Genomic DNA, 17,792 nt, shown 5'->3' with positions numbered 1-17,792 from the left:
GTGTGTGTGTGTGTGTGTGTGTGTGTGTGTGTGTGTGTGTGTGTGTGATTGTGTCCACAAAGGAGCTGTCAAGGTAAGTGCTTCGTGACAGAAAATGACACATTTAGTTGCACTCACAAAGTAATGCCTGATCAGATATTATGCAAATGATGTTAATTGTGGGAATAAATACTGTTGTGCTCCAATTGATACATTATTTAAATAAGAGCAGATTGCAAAAGTTGAAGGACACTATTTTAAGTGCCTAGTAGCTCTCCCTCTACACAGCCTCAAAGACTGAAGCATATATAAAGCCGAGACCTCTTCTAATGAAGCAGCCAGTTTCCGTCTCTCACCTTTAAGCCCACTGTCGGGCCAAACCAGCAGCAGCAGAAGCATCAACAGGATGAGCAATAAAAGGCAAAAGAGACAATCCAACAGAGAGAAAAGACAAAACTGCACTGTGTGTGTGTGTGTGTGTGTGTGTGTGTGTGTGTGTGTGTGTGTGTGTGTGTGACAGTGGTGACCTCTCTGACCACCTACTTTCTGTTTCCGCGCTCTAAGTCCACAGTGGCTCATTAACTGGCTAACTAACATTGCAGCGAAGGTTTTATAGGCAACCGAAAAAAGTAAAAAGAAAAAATGAAACTAAGGATAGTTTCAACTATCTGACTATACACTAGAAGATTGAGAGCATATACTGTATGTGCAGAGTAAAATATGGCCAAATCTATATGTGTGTTAATGGTGGTGGAGCAGCTTTAATTTATTGTTGTCTATACTGCAATGTGCATTATGTGATAGTTTCTAGGAATAATGAATCTGATGAGTGTGCATACATCTACAGTACATAAGCTCGTGTGATTGTGTGTGAGAGTGTGTGGTCACAGCGATGCTTGTTGACTAATTGGCAACTGAAGTGGCAGCTGCGTACTTCACCATCAGCAGAAGTAATGTTCGCTGCACTCACAGTTCACACACACACACACACACACACACACACACACACACACACACACACAAAGAAAGTCATTCAGCTGCACAAACACCATTTTTAATTGAGTATATTTGAATTATTTATTGACATACACGACAAGAAAATTATTAAGAATACAGATGGATTCAGATAATTTCCAAGAAATACACACACACTGCTGATGAGCAGTGGGATTTGGCAGAGGAGAGGTGGTCCCAGCATCACATTTGTCCTCAAAGGGCAGAAATCTGTTGCCACGGCACTAGTGTCCCTGAGGAGAGTGTTGACAACCAATCAAAAAGGCCAGGAGTTCACTCACAGGTTAGGAAGCAGTCTGCTGATAAAAGGATGAATTGTGATTTCTAATTAAAATGTTTGGGCTTTGTTAGCTCTTATTTAACAAGACAAGTTGAGATGCCATTCTTACTGACAACAGTAGCCGAGGGGAGTATTTCTGTCACATTAACACAGACAGAGTTCCTATATTACCATTTCATTAGGCAGTGAGCCTCAGTGGCCACTGCTGTGGCAGCCTGGGCCTCAGTCTTGTCTGAGATGTACCACAAATATCTCTGAAGACCTGGATTGCTCGTGTGATGGCAAATTTCCACTATTCATACTTTTTTTTTTGAAAAAACTCCCTTTAAAAACTCCCATATGCACCAAAAAAATAAACAAATTGTCTCCTCAGACTCACGAGACACGATTTAAAAATTACAGCATTTTGTAGTTTTACTTACCTGTCAGCAATACATTTAGCAAGATGCAATTTAGAACTTTGGTTTGATTATATGAAACCCTAAATTAACGGGGCACTACACAGATTTAGCTGTGCACTTCAATACAGTTGTTGAACTTGTGAGAGAAAAACTTTAAAAAAGCTAAAAATGAAAGCATCAGAGGCCAAGTTATTCAGACTTTTAGTATCTATATAAGTCTTAATCCTACATTTCCCATAATGCAACTTGACAGCATCTTTTGTTAGACTCCCCATGCACATTGTTTAAACTCCATACCTCAATTTTGTAACTCTCGCTCTGTATTAAAAATGTGGGTGCTGCAATCCTAAACTGGGATAACCCTGATGGTGTTACAAAATTATGTTATTGTATTTAATATTATATCGATTTATAGAATACCAACCAGCCCTTAAAGTGCATCCCTGTCACCATTGTGTATGTGCTTGTGTGGTTCTGCTTAAAAAATGCAAACATCTAGGACGGCGTGCACGTGAGTGTGTGTGCATATGTGGCCACTAGATGGAAGAACGCAGCTTTACTACATTAGAGAAGCATCAGTTGAGTAAGTGGTAGTTTGTGTCCTGCAGGACATCGCTGTCACTCCAACAAAGCTCCAACAAAGCTCCAACAAAGCTTGGCTTATGGTGTCTCAGAAAAACTGAAGAGTCACTGATAGAAACCGCACAACTCAAAACCAAAAGATACAGAGCTCCACATCCAGCTCTTATGTTCCTCCTTCTCACACTATCTTTCTCTTTTTATGTCACTCTCCCTTCACCCTTTTTTCTGTTCCTCGCTTTTTGCTCTCTCTGATATACACACACATGCAAGACTGAGAGAGAGGGAGAGCATTCATTACTCAGAGTGAAAATACATGGCACACATTCAAACTGCCATAGGTGAAATCCTCTTCAGAAGTCAGTGATCTCAACACCTGCCCATGGCTGATATGAATGTGCATGTGTGTGTGTGTGTGTGTGTGTGTGTGTGTGTGTGTGTGTGTGTGTGTTGCCTGGGCCTTTGAGAGGAGCACTCTCAATGACGGCTTACAGGGAGACAGAATGAGGATGTCACAGGTGAGTGAATTTGCTCAAACTGACAGGTGTGTACACACATACACACGCATTTGTTCTCACACACACTTGCGATCATGCCTCTGGCATATACATACTATTTCTCTCTCTGTGTCTCTCACACACACACACACACACACACACACACACACACACACACAAACGTGCGCGCGGCTGAAGCTCTGTGGGAGCCAGCTGGGTCCTCTGCAGCAGCACTATCACACATGAATAACCAGGGCTTCTCTGCTCTGCAGCATTGGCTATTCAATACCTGAAAGGATGCCTTATGGTGTGTGTGTGTGTGTGCGTGTGTGTGCATGTGACAGAGAACCATCCATACAAGCGTACACTTACTTGCATGTGTCCATGTCAATCACTGTCAAACTGACACAGGGTGGAAAGTGAGGTAAGGAAAGAGAGAAGAAGCGGTGCAACAAGCAGATTGATTATCAATGATGCAGGGCTTTATTGATCAACATAGGTACTCCCTTTGCCTTTGCTCTAGTTCCACAAGGAGGCTGAGGTCAGGTTTAGTATGGAAACAGTAAATCTAGAGCCTATTTTGCTCACGAGCACTTAGAAAACTCAGATACTTACTACGAGGGCAGTCCTCCAGCTGCCTCAAGACAGTGTGCACCCGAGGTAGCCATCATTTTAATGGCAGCACAGAGACGCCTGAGTGCAAAATACTCACTCATCTCTGTATGGTTTTGGTGTTATCGATGGATTCTGCCGCGTGAAATAATTCTTGGTAAGGCTCAAATAGAAACATCCTACCATTTCCCGTAAGGTGTAAATGAACCATGATAACACCCATGTCAAACAGCAGTAAATGTCTTGCTGTGGAGAGGCTCCCCGACGTGTTTTTTTTCTTATTTTGTTGCTTAGCCGGTAAATGCAGCAGGATTTATGACAGCAGGGCAAATGAGAAATGAGAAGCACATGTTGGCTACTACTGCTCTGGAGTCCTGTTTGTCTGCAAAAGCCTACTTTTATGCCTTCTTGTACTCTCCAATCATCTCTCTCGACGTCTGTAATTTTGGGTGCATAATCACACCCCATCCTTCTCCTTACCTCCCGGTGCAGCTCCTCAGTGAATATCAGTCATCTCTAGAAAGAGGCAAAGCTCAGCACACCCTATAAGCCAGTAAAACACACGTGCTTTACTTATTTAAAAAAGAATGCAGTATAAAAAGAACATTTTTCAGACACAGCCAGTATTATTTGCTAAAAAATCCACTGTGTGCAACCTGTCAAGCACCGACAATGGCAGACAGAGACAGTTAGCAAATAGCTGGTGCATATATGGAGCATTTAGCAGCTACAGAACCTCTTCATTTGAACTGTAGATTGCCCCTGAACAGGGCCCTAATTTCAGCTGCCAGCTGTTGCAGGCCTATTTGACACACTCCTTTTATCATTATTATTTCTTATTGAATCATAACTCAATAAACTAATTCGAAGTTTTCTAAAGTCCTTGACTTCTTCTGCTGGTAATAGTCACATTGTTTACGATATGATACCTGAACGTTCTTGATCATATCAAAAGTGTCCACTTGCCACGTCATGTCTTCTCTACCCTTCTTTTCCTACCTTTCCCTCGTTCATCCTACTTTCCTTCCTTTCACCTTCGTTCTCCTTCAGACTCCGCCCCTCCCTTTCAGATGAGAGCAATAATTTCTCAAGGTCTATCTGTGGCACGCAGTGGCTCCATGGAGCCTCACTTCTTCTTAAACACAAATTGATTTCACGCTCAAATCCTCAAGAGTATAAATCACAGACCCCTCCACCTGCTCCCCACTACATCCCTGTCTCCCTTTTCGCCTACATCCCACTGTGTGTCCCCCCCCCCCCCCCCCCCCCCCGGGCCCCCCCCCCCCCCCCCCTTCACAGCCTCCCCGGCTTTCTGCTGACATGCACCTATACGCGCACATGCATACGTATGTACACACACATACACACGCTTTTGAGTCTCGCCTGAGGTGTGTGACGGCTGAATGGGCGGGGAGGCTATGAGAATTAGAGGGCGAGAAAGCTGGGAGTGAAACAGTGAAGGCCGGAGGCATCTGCAGGGTGGAAGCGGGCAGTTTCTAGAGAGGTTGTGCGTAGGAAAATTGAGGATTTATACTTTCATGCCACATTAAGTTACACCAGCATTCCACTGTGGGACTATGCTCAGACAGAGGAGGCATGCCTCTGTTGTGAAGGCTAATAATCAACGCAATGGCGTTATTACCGAACACTGCATTTCACAGACAGCATCAAAGAAGGAGAGGGGAGGGGGAGAGAAGGGGGAGACATGAATTCCAATGGATTGTAACAAATGCTCAGCCTCACTCATTTAACATGCCTCAAGTTTCGCTCAATCTCAGGATGAATATCTGGATGAGTGGGATGAAAGTCGGAGGGGGCGACATGAATAGGGAACAAGACGAAGGGAAAAATACAAAATGGGAAATTCCATTACTGCATCTTTGATGTCTGTCCACTGTCACTTACGTGAGAATAGAGCCTGGTGGATGTAGGAGCCCTTGAATTGGCTTTACATCTCTGAATTATACTATTAGCACCACTCTAACCACACCTCTCTGAGGCAACATCACAGCGCCCTGTCATGTTTGTGCATGCTTATCACTGCTGCACTGTGTAAGGTAAGTACATTAACTGTACGGCATCAGAAAGGGATCATTATGAGCGGAAGTGTGAATAGGAATGATATTCAAAGTATTATCTTACAATATGTTCCCGCACGCCTGTCAGTCAAATCCCCGGCAAGATGTTGACAGTGTTGCTTGTTAGCCAAGGGAGACAACGGTATTAAATTGTCTGCGTTAAAACAGAATTTTCTGACACTGTTTTGGCTTTGTTTTACATCTCGGATGTACAGTGCACAATACACAATACTACTGCATGTATACGTAGGCCTATGGCTTTAAAATATAAATGTGAAAGTATATTATATTATTATTGTTTGTGCTCCAGCTCATGCCTGGGCTGCATGAAATCAAATTGTGTCAAATCTGTGCCTCTTAAAATTGTGGTGGTGTTTTATTAGACTTGATCATATTTTAAGCCGTTTTTTAAAAGTCTGGCTGAGAAAGCTAAAGAGGGCTGTGGAAAGGGAAATGTTCTGGCATCATGCTATTAACGCTTCAAAGCCACCTCAAGCACTTTCGAAAAATAGACCGAAAGAGCGAGCACAAAGGTGAATTAATCGAACACACATCAAAGTGTGTCAGATTAACCCGCACCACATGATTCACTTTTCCTTGTGAGAAAAACACTCGATATACAATGTACATGTGAAGAAAACATCAGCTGCTAATTAAGGAAAGAACTGGACATCCCTGTCTAAAACAGCAGTGGAGACCATTGTGTTTGATTGCAAAGAGTCTCTTTTTATTTTTCCTCGTGTTCAAGTACGGTACGGTCCTCTCTCAGCAGGGTCATCTAAGAAGCATGGACACACAATAAACACACAACTCGCACCAGAGCCTGAGCATCTTCAGGTGGGATTTCTCTTTTGTCTCGATTGGAGGGGGGGGGGGGGAGAGTGGGGCCCGATCAGCAGCTTCCATCTTTAGGTCAAGTGAACAAGAGTCCTGTTGTACACCACATAATCATTTTTTATCTGCGAACATTTGTTGCATTTAGTGACACTGACATCTGCACATAAAAATTATATATATATATTTATATTTATATTCATATATTCATAGATTTGTCATTCTATATCAACAATTCATTCTAGTGATTTTTACCTTTTGATGTAAAACTGGACAAACTGTCGGTAGGAATGCCTTGTTTGGACATTGATTTACACAGGAACGCACACGCACATACACGCAACAGAGGCACACGCACACACTACTACACACATGCATGCATAGATACCGCTCGCTCAAGTTTTACGTGTACGCACACGGGCCACACATTCGGTCACATACATGCACACGTACACAAACGCACGCACACACGTGTCCCAACACACGCACACCCACACATGCTCAGCCAACACAGAGAGGCAGGTCTGTACATCTATGGGAGGAAGATGTTACCCACGATCCCCAGCAATAAGTACGGCTTTACCTGATCAAAACACAAGAAAATAAAAGTTACGAACAGCAGAGGGAGTCACCCATCCATCGTCTGTAAACCTCGACAGAATGTCCCTTTAAAGTCCTTTAGGACTGGTCCATGGGGTGTCAAAGTTTGGCACCATGTCATGTCTCTCTCTCCCTCTATCTCTACTGTACAATAGACACGGTGGCTCTTGTCAGACGGACCAGTTTTTATGCACAAGTGATTATGAGAAACCACGGAAAGTTGACACGGTCAAACATATGAGCTCCCTAAAAGGAAAAGACAACCCTTTCCCAGAGACAGAGAGTGTGCTTTAAACATACACATGTTTTCATTCGGCAGTGAAAAAGCACTTTTGTTGACAGGGACTCGGGAGCGATACTGCTCTGCCAATCTGATGCTCTGGCAGCCTTGAACTGCTGCTCCTGCCGTTTGAGCATGTCCACGATGAAATTTATTTAATGGAGGGAGAAAAAACACAAACACTGCAGGGTTTCCTCTCCGGCTTGGAAAAGGGCAAAAGAAAGGTGTCCACTGACATCCATCATGGCCATGTCTGTCTTTTCTGCTTCTTGTGTTTTTTTTCACGTATTTTTGTTGCTTTTGTTGTTTCAGTCAGTAGTCAGTCATGGAAAAAACAAATTGACATTTTCACAAGTGGCCCCATCAAAAACATGTGTAATATACACACTTTATCACTTTTGAACTGTACACAAAATAAAAATGCTTTTGTGAAAGTGAAAATTTAGAAAAGTACAAATAAAAAAAGCTGTGAAAGAATGATGACAAAAAAAGAAGTCTATTGAAGATGACATTCCTTGAAAACAAATTCAGAAGCCTACGTAGGTGGCAAGGCCATTGCAACAAAAAAACAGGAAGAGGGGGGGATAGGGATAAAGCAGTGCTACGTTTGTCACACATCCACTCCTTGTCTTGTGCCTGATGTGATATCATTTTTTTCTGTGCTTTTATTCCTCCTGACCTCCTCAAGAAAGCCTCATGCCATCTTTGTCTCTCCTCTCTGCCTTTAACAAAAGGTCAGGCCACTTCCTGCTCTTACAGAGTAAGAGCTCACCCTCATCCGCTCCCCATTATTTCGTGATCCCATCTCTCTCCTCTTCTCTAGGTCTCTGCATACTCTCTCCACTTGGTCATTTTCTATCTTCCTATATTCTCCTGCCCACTTCTCTCTCACCCTTTTAAACACACTTCTTCATATCTACTCCCCCCGTATCCACTCAAGGGTGCAATGGAGCTGGAGAAATAAAGCTGTCTGAAAAAAAAAAAAAAAAAAAAAGCCCAGAAAATGTCTGCATGCACATGCACAGTGTCTCTTTGTCACTCGACCTGACTTGATTTCTTAACCCAATCTAGCTCTGCCTTCCCCATTAATTTAGAGAACACACATTTCCTGCCACTGTCTATAAGATTTCAACATGACACTTATTGTCATCTTGTGTTAAATCTGCTGTTGATCGCTTGCAAAATGATCCCTTTCACACACGCACACACAGACTCTCTCTGCCCCCCCCCCCCATCATCATAGTCTAACTAAACCCAGGAGTCAGGCGAGGCCGGGTAGTGGCTGGTCTCATAGTTCAGTTCACTGTACGGCCGAGAGGCCGAGTAGAAGTCTACGTAGTTGCCGGTGGATTTGAGGCCCAGATGCATGCGCAGGTCCTCCCTCGGGTCTCGGGGCGGTCCGGTGGAGCTTGGAGGCTGCTGGGGTTGGGCCTGAGGCTGGGCCTGCGCCTGGACCTGAGGCTGTGGCTGGGATGGAGGTGGTGGAGGTCCCTGGTCCTCGAAGTAGACCTCACTGAAGCTCCGACTCTGGCTGTGAGGTGGAGGCTGCGGCGGCTGAGGCTGGGGGAAGGAAGGAGGGGGAGGGTAGGGGTCGTAGTCCTTTAACACGGCTGCTGACGGGCTGTCCTGCTGGGGCTGGGGGGGCATGACGCAGGGCTGGGCCGGAGCCTGGTGGGGGAGCAGTGGAAGTGGGGTAAAAGTGGTAGGTGCAGCAAGCAAGAATGAAGAGTCATCAGGAAGGGAGATAAAGGTGGAGAGATGGAGAGGAGAGTGGCAGGTAGAGAGCTCATGGGGGAGAAGTTTTGAAAAGGCGGGTAGTACAGTTAAAAAGGCTCGGATAGGAATCAGTTGGGAAGGGACTCATGCTGTGAATTCTCTATTACATGCAGGTACTGAAGGAGGCAATTCAGCTTGAACACTGTAACTCTCACAGGCTAGTTGAGACACCCATTTTGGTTATTTAGTATAGTTTAACTGCCAAGTGAATGTCTTTCCCGACAAGGGAATGATATTTAACTATTTAACTATGTACAAAATACATATATCAATACATCAAATGAAATTGTATCTTCCTAGTCAAAGTCTATGCTACTTTCTGTTACCCCTCCCTCTTCCCCAGCAGAGTCATTATCAGAGGCAAATAATTAGCGCAATCAACCGAGCTAATAATTTTAATTGGCAGTCGGGTGTTGTTTTAGGTTGCAGTGTTTTGGCGCCGACTGAGCTGAGGGCGTGTCTCCGTAGCACACTCTGCCAGTGCGTCTTTTATCACAGTCAGACACCTTCTGTGTGCATTTGTGTGTGTGCCTCTTCCATCCTGCTGCTATCTCTCCTAATAACCACCTTGTCGTGACAGCATATGTCAATTTATGAGACCCCTGACGACAGGCACGCACTGCTAAAACCTGCTGTGCTGGTGTGTACATATAAACGTGTAAGTGCGTAGTACATTTATAGACTCCTATTGCTCACCTGGTTTTGCTTGATGTCATCACTGGCGGTCAGGTAAGAGTTTCGGAACAATGTAGATGTTCCACAGGATACTTGAACTGGATAGAAAGGAAGATAGAAATAAAAAAGAAAGACAACACCTTTTGTGAAAGGTAACTAGCTCCACTACTACTGCTCATAATAATAATAATTCATAGACCAACAAAATAGTGGGAAACTGCACAATTAGGCTTAGTCAAAATCTGCTAATTAGAGCCCAAATCTTCCTACAGTTTGTCTAAAAGTTTGGCAATTAGTCTGTCCCTAGTGCCCTCAAGAGAACATTGTGAGAGAAAGACAAAAGAACAGAGCATGGAAGAATAGAAAAGAGACCAGTAGATAGAAGGAGAAGCAATGGAAGGAAGAGAGGAAGAAAAAGAATGAAAGAGTGAGTGGAGAGAGCAGTGCAGAAAGATACTGAAAAGAAGGACTGGCAAAGACAGAGAAAAATCTCATAAGTGTGCGAGTAAGACAAGAAAAAGTAGTGTGGGGTCAAAGAAAAGACAGATAAGGGGAGAAAGCAAGAGGTGAAATAGGGAATTAAAATGGACGAGAAAGAAAGATAAAGAGGGGGATGAAATAAAATAATTTAATTCTTCTGTGTCTCTCCATCACACACACGCACCTGCCATGCCGTCTTTCCGGGATGTGTGCTCTCCTTTGTTGCTATGGAAACCAGCGTTGGTTGCCGTGGAATCATAGTCCATCTTGCGTTCCTTCAGACTCATCATCTCTCTGGGGGAGGCTGGAGCGCTCGCTACACACACACACACACACACACACACACACACACACACACACAAAATAATGAGCAATAAACCCTGCATGCTTATGTGTGTTTGTGTGTCTCAGTCTTTCAAGGTGCACAGTCATTATTCATCATTTAGCTTGTCAGCATAAAGGGTCACCTCCAGCATGTTAAAGGACTCCTGGGAATTCACACACACATACACACACACACACACACACACACACACATACCAGTTTTTGGACACATTATTCGAATATCATTTTCTCAATTCTGACAATGTATTCCTTTTTTTTGGACGACATCATACAATCACACAAACAGGTTGACTTGAACAACGTAACCCCAACTCTTGCATGGAAGCAGGCCATTGTGATGCTGTAAATTCTATGCCAGGTTAAAAATAATCCTGATGGTGTTCAGATTCCAAAGTTCTTTAATTGACATCATTTTAAGTATGAAAGAAGAGTACACCAATCATTTTTTGTCAGACTCGTCAGACTCATCCCGATCAAACAAGTTCAACACGTCATCAACACCAACCATCATGTCCCCAATGAGCTCTTTTGAATAGAAACTAGTTGTTATTTAACTCGATTAACGATAAAAGCAATCTTTTTTTCACACAAAACATGGTGATTGTGGAATTTAGTCGTTTTTGATTCCTCCGCTTGTTTGCTGACTAGTTTTGATCCGATCTCAATCTTAGCAGGCAGAGTTATGACTGATGCCAGGTGTGTAGTTGGCCAATGCAATCATATTTGTGTGTGTGCTTTTACCAACTGTACTGTTACCTTTACAGCACAGCTGAGCTTGATGGCTGATTTCTCCTCAAAGGCCATCCTATTGGAGTTTCAAATCTATTTCCTTTAAACCTTGTACTTTTTCAATGTCTGTCACTTTCTCAAGACTTTAGCCCAGGTATATTTTACACACATGACTGCATCACCAGACGCATGCCTGTGTGCACCCATACATGCACAGACGAGGGCAGACCCAGCACACATACTGTAGATACAATGGTTTTTTCTCTTCTTTCACACCCCCACCCCCCCCCCACACACACACGCGCACACACACACACACACACACACGCACATGCACATACACACACACACACACACAGACACAGGCAGCACGTCACAATGTAATCCCCTTATAGCATACTTAAAGTGCTTACTTAGTCCTTGTTATCTTGACATATTGAATTGCCACAATCCTGCCTACGTGCATCAGCTCCTAAACTGCCTGTAAACCCACCATACTTACAGTATATATATATATATATATATATATATATACGTATATGCACAGTATACTGAGTATATATATATATATAAAGGCTTTTGTTGTGTTGGAATCTCACTTTATCTATTCAAATACTGAAGGACTTTTTTAATCCAACTCTTCAACTCTTGACATTGACAGCAAGGTTGCATTCCGACCTCTTATCGGTTCCCTGGCTTTTTTGCGTCTTACCAATATATTTTATCATGCACACACAGAAATGTCTACAAAGAAAGGTGCATATACGTGATTGTCGACTGGTTGTGGTGAATTAAATTACAAACATTTAGTAGAGCAAGATAAACAGAGGAAGACAGGAGCTACAGGCTACTATCATGTTTTGACACATTTGATGTTGAATATTTAGAATTTGTCACCACCGCAGCGAATTCCATTAAGGTGGACGCTCAAACCCGTCACAGGCACCCTCAGAGACACTGCCATCACTACTGGTTATGGTTACAGTGGGGACCTGGCTTGTAACTGCTGGATATAAGCAACTGAGAGCAACTCGTTCTATCAGCGCAAGACACAGCGGTACCCTGTGGGGGCCATGATGGATGCAAAGTTATGTCTCTCCCTTTGTCTCCCTCTGTCATCCTCGAAGCCTGCATCCTCCCCTATGTCTTTCACAGTTTTTTTTTTTTTACTCTCTCCTCACACTAACTCTTTCACTCCTCCTCTCCCAGTGTGCCTGCACGCCATCATTACTCCTTCTGCTTTGATCCATCTCTAAGGAGCCGGATTGCAGTCTGGAGCGTATGCAGAGAGGAGATACAGATGCATGTGGGTGTGTGTGTATGTGGGAGAGTGTGTGTGTGTGTGCATTGAGGCGGCCTGTAAAGAGTGAGAGATCAGAGGGAGAGGTGAGAAGAAAGTCGGATTACTGCAGAGGAGGAGAAGAATGAAGCGGGTGAGCGAGAAGGGGCGGAAGACTGGAGAGGCAAAGGGGGAGACGAGGAGTGCAGAGGGTAGGAGCGGGAGAGAAAATGGGAGTCATTTCCGTTTCCCATTCCCCCTCTCCTCCCCACTACAGACATCCACAAATTTCTCTACGCACTATGATCTCAAAACTGCTTATTTTCAATGTCGCTGGCGAAAGTCAAATCCTCATCCTTCACTTCCTCCTCACTGCATTAACCATCCCTCAATCCCTAATTCTTCTTGCCTCCTTGCCTTTTCTCTTTATCTCCCTCTCTGTTTATCTCACCCCTCCCTCTTTCTGTCTCGCTCACACACACACAAATACACAGTTTTTCTCACCCTCCCTCCCTCCGTGTGTCTCTCCCTCTTTTAGCTGGGTCCTTGAAGACCTCTCTAAGCCGAGAGGAAGGAAAAGTACTTTTCTGCCTCATCAGCTTGCTAAGCCCAGTGTGGAGAAAGCACAGCTAAAGGCTCTTCAACTACTGATGCTAACAGCTAATGCTAATGCACCCTTACCTAAGCATGAAGGCCAATGGGCTCAAGCTAAAGGCTAATGATAATCATAGTTTACAGCATGAAAGCCTGTGGTTGGTGAGCACTGACGCTAACAGCCACTTAGCCCTGATGTAAAGACTGATGGACTGGTAAATGTTGATGCTACTGGCTAATGTCTAAATTATAGCTCATTAGAATCCATGTGTGACCTGTACCTTCTGGTTGTACTCATGTCCCAAATACATGTGCACATATGTACGGTTAGTTGTATCATCGCACTTTTTGCTGGACTAAATGAATTCCCTAAGAAGGGGCTAAGATGAGAACAATAATCTATAAATGAACCAAATCTAGAACAAAATAAAACCTTAAACCTTAAATTGATTTTGAATACCGGGTGTGACAAATCAAATTCTGTCCTGCTTTGGCAATCATCCTACCACTTACAGGAACAGTTCGACATTTTGGGAAATACACTAATATGCGTTCTCACCGAGAGTTCGGCGAAAACGATCTCTCTTTTCATTTCAGTAAGTGAAATATGAATCTAGAATCAACGGGTGATTGGTTAAGTTTAGCATAAAGACTGGAATCAGGGAGAACAAGCAGCATCTCTGTCCAAAGTTGAAAAACATCTGCCTCCCGGACGAGGCTGCAGGAAGTCACGAGACAGTTCCACTTAACTGACTGTTAAACCCCAAGTTGTAGGTTTTACATTTCTATTTGTTCACAAATAATGCAAACTAAATTTAAAATATCAATTGATACATTTGAAATGAATTACTTCAGCTAATTGACTATTCTAGCTTATACACACAGAGTGGTATCAATAACTTGTATTGCTTTTATACCTTATACATCTATCAAATATGCTGACATTAAAATTGAAAAAAAAGAAACATTTAACAATAAAAAAATCACCAAATCTCTTGAATCTTATCAATAGCAATGACACGACCTTAAAAACCCTAAAGCAGGCAGCTGATTGGCTGTAGGCACATGCCATGGAAACTGCCTTTGACTACTTTTCTGTTTGAGTAGAAAGAGCTCTGGTCTCATTTCCTCCTGATGCTTGTGGTGATGCCAGTCCAATAGGTCTCTGCCCTTTTTAACCAACTTTTGCACCTGAACTTCTCAAGACATTAGCCTAAATTTAGACCGTTTTTAATCTTAACTCAAAATCTCAATTTGCAAAACCGTCCTTAGTTGGAAGTCATTAAACTGAAACTGGTTGTTAAAAGAGGCAAGGTACAAGAAGGAAATCAGACACGCACACTAACACATACATAATCTCTGTATTGTAAGTGTCATATGTTCCTCACCAGAGCGGTTATTTGGGGACGTCCGAACAGGGGAAACGGAGGGAGTTCGTGAGGAGGAGTAGGGCCTCTGTCGGTCTCTCTCTATCGTTGAGGCAGAGCCCACAAAGTGATACTGGGAGTAACCATCCTGCAAAGAGAACACACAAAAACAAAGTTTAACTAACTGCACAAACTCAAAATCCAATATTCAATACATTTTTGCTGTAACACATACCGACCATTATACAGAGATGTGTACAAAAGGGGTCCACACAAGCATATGCATTTTAAATATTTCAAACAAACACTTTTGCAACATCTGTATTTTTATGAGAGCGATGGCATGTTGTATATGGCAAGAACAAGTGTATTTTTTAAATTACTTTTACTGAATCAGTCATCCCAAACCCTATAGGTAAGATACAGATTCACTCCGGACACTTTAGGAATATAAATATTTCTTTAAACTATTCATGTAAAATCATTCTTTAATCTTCTACGTTGGAGCACTCTGTTTAACTGGTTTGTAACTTCCAATGGACACATAAGAAAGACAAACTTTTTAAAACAATCTCACGGATAAGTGTTCAGTAGAAAGTAGCAATACAACAACTGCTAATACACAGATTCAGCATTGATGAAGCATGAAAAATGTATTCTGGACATTAAAGGGCACTGGCAAACACCCACACATGCACATACAAACGTCCGCACAGCACAAATCAACACACTGAGCATAGTGAAGATCCCACTGTCCTTGTAGAAAAAATGAATATACAACTAAAAACTCCACAAGCGTAATTACTGCCAAACCAATCAGTATTAGTTTAGCATTGATTGGAGCAAAGCCCTTTTCATAAAAATGGATTATGAAAGTCAACAATCACAGAGCTGGAACCAAATTCAATTTAGCATTAAGATAATTGGGTACCTCGGAAAGCAAAGCAACAAGCGTGTGATAAAAGCTAACGCAGACATGTTCCATCATAGGTTTACTGCCTGCGGGCCTCGGCTCAGGAGTGGGAAAAACTGGTTGGAGCTGAAGCACTTCGGTACAGTTAGACTGGAGAGGAGGAGATGGAGGGGAGGAGAATGAGACGACTGAGAGATGGAGGAGATGAGGCAGAGAGAGGGGGAGGAGGGACAGACAGGGTAGAAGCTGAGGGAGACAAAAGATGACAGGAAGTAATGAGAGCAAGGAGGAGGAGGAGGGGGAGTAATGACGGGAGAGTAAAGATAGCAAGAGGAGGAGAGAGGTAACGAGAAGGAGAGCCACAGATGGAGAGAAAGTCAGCCAGGGACAGAGAGAGAGAGAGAGAAGTAGGCTGGACTGAGCACAGTCCCATTTCCTACCTTGACTCCTATTTCCTGGCACAGCACTGAGGACTAACAGAAAGCTGGATCCTCTGACACACAGTGGTTCAAAGGTAGCTCCCTCCCTCCTTTCCCCCTCATCTATTTATCCACCACTCCTTCCGTCTTCTCACTCACCTTGTCAAACTGTCATGCTTCTCAAATGAACACAGTTACTGAATATTGAATGATGAATGTATTTTGCAGAAATACATTCTGCAAAAGAAGAAAGAAGATATGACACATGTGGAGAGTGACAAGCTACAAACAAAACCCCTAAGACCGTGACAGCGACTAGTTTCTTTTGCATAATTTTACACCATATCCACGATGCAATGCTTGTTCAATGTAAGTGTACTGTGGAACCTAACATTGTCAGCTAACAATATGCCCCCACCTCCTATATCATGATCCCCATCAGCTCCATCACCTGCTCTCTCTGATTCTCACCTATTTGCCTTGTCTTAACGGCTTTTCCTTCTCTTTCCACCCACCTCCTCTTTCTCTCTCACACTCCTTTCAGCCCCTACTTTAAAAATGAGGGAGGAAAAAAAAAAAAAAGGTTGCTAGGCAACCATTTTGCCTGTTGCTCTCACCATCACTGGATGGTTAGTTGAAGGTCGCGGACTGCGAGGTAAAAAGCGATTACTGCCCCAACAAATGAGTGTGTGTGTGTGAGTGAGTCTGGCGGCGCTCATGCCAGACAGCAATTATGGCATACATTGTAAAAGGTTACCCCGTGATGAGTGGTGGCTCCCCTCTGGGCCTCGTCCACCACTGGACATTGTCATTTTTTACAGTCCTTCAAATCCATTTCTCTCTCTCACTCATTTCACACACATTTTCAGATTTACAGTAGCGAGCCATTCACTCACACAGGATCCATTTATCCTCACCGGAATAATGTGCCTCTAACCTTTGCATTCTATATTTTGGTTGCTTGTGGTTCTGCGGATTAAGGAATTGCCCTTTATTCCACCGTTGCATTTGTTGTAAATGGCCAAGGATACTGTGAGACAGGCTATCTCTACACACCCCATCTCCTCTCTCTCTCTCTCTCTCTCTCTCTCTCTCTCTCTTACTGTCTAATACAGGTGAACATCAGAGGGAAACCAGGCTGAACACAGAAGCAGCTTCAGAGGCCTGAGGTTGGTTTGATGTCTACTGAAGTTTTTCAAGCGCTCATCTTCTTGTCGCTGACTTTTCCTGTTTACGCCGTGTGGCAGCGGGAGGACGGATTCATTTTAGCTGCCTCATAGATGAAGAGCATCTCATCATTTCATTCTTGCAGCGCGTCTTTGAAAGCACCGCGTGTTTGAGCGATTGCCAGAAATGCTAAAATCTATGCGGATTAATAACAGGAGGCTGGGACTCAAATTGGAGAACCACATTTTAATGTAAAACTAAACCAAATATTGGAAAGAATATACATAAAACCAAGCATTTATAAATACTTAAAAGTATTTGTTATAATTTTGAGTAATGTTGGTTTCATTACAATCAGGTACAGTTTTACTGGCTTTATCAGTAGCAAATTAGGTCAGTCTTTATTTTTTACATCTTTACATCCTGAGCATCTTGTGTGCAAGGATCCGGCGAAGGACTAGGTTGTGCAATCAGCGACCTCACACACAAATGTCTCACTCACATCACATCACACATATGGAATTACACATCCCTGGAACATAGTGTAAATCTGTCACACACATGACAAACACAGCATCTCTCTGACCCTGAACCCCATCTGTCATACGTGTGTGTATCTGTTTTTGTGATTTGTGAGATGTAAGTGTGATGTATGTGTGTGATATGAGGATGATACGTGTGCCTGTGTGTGTGTGTGTGTGGGCGTGTGTGTGTGTGTGTGAGATAATTTATCAAGAAATTAGGCAAGGCAGCCTGAAAGAAATTACGCAGGTTTATGAACAGGTTTATGACAAAGTGTAAATGTGTGTATATACAGTATGCAATTCAGTGTTTAGCTAGTGTGCGAGAGAGAGAGAGAGAGAGAGAGAGAGAGAGAGAGAGAGAGAGAGAGAG

At 43.2% G+C, this 17,792-nt stretch overlaps 1 protein-coding gene across 5 annotated transcripts in view; it reads right to left on the bottom strand.

Moving 5' to 3' along the window:
- Window positions 1-6,145: 6,145 nt before the first annotated feature.
- ctnnd2a (catenin (cadherin-associated protein), delta 2a) overlaps window positions 6,146-17,792 on the bottom strand; it is a 221,379-nt gene continuing 209,732 nt past the window's right edge. For 4 of the 5 annotated variants that reach the window (XM_031849928.1, XM_031849929.1, XM_031849930.1 and 1 more), the window contains exons 22-25: window positions 14,421-14,547; window positions 10,270-10,401; window positions 9,627-9,703; window positions 6,146-8,822 (exon numbers count right to left, since the gene is read on the bottom strand). In XM_031849928.1, coding sequence (XP_031705788.1) covers window positions 8,403-8,822; window positions 9,627-9,703; window positions 10,270-10,401; window positions 14,421-14,547 — 756 coding nt within the window. In that variant the 3' untranslated portion in view covers window positions 6,146-8,402. The remainder of the gene's footprint in view (window positions 8,823-9,626; window positions 9,704-10,269; window positions 10,402-14,420; window positions 14,548-17,792) is intronic. The other variant, XM_031849932.1, reaches the window with a different exon arrangement.

The sequence above is a fragment of the Anarrhichthys ocellatus genome, unplaced genomic scaffold (genome assembly GCF_004355925.1).
Source record: "Anarrhichthys ocellatus isolate YVR2014 unplaced genomic scaffold, GSC_Weel_1.0 scaffold10, whole genome shotgun sequence".
NCBI lineage: Eukaryota > Metazoa > Chordata > Actinopteri > Perciformes > Anarhichadidae > Anarrhichthys > Anarrhichthys ocellatus.
This window is presented reverse-complemented; position numbering and strand designations above follow the sequence as displayed.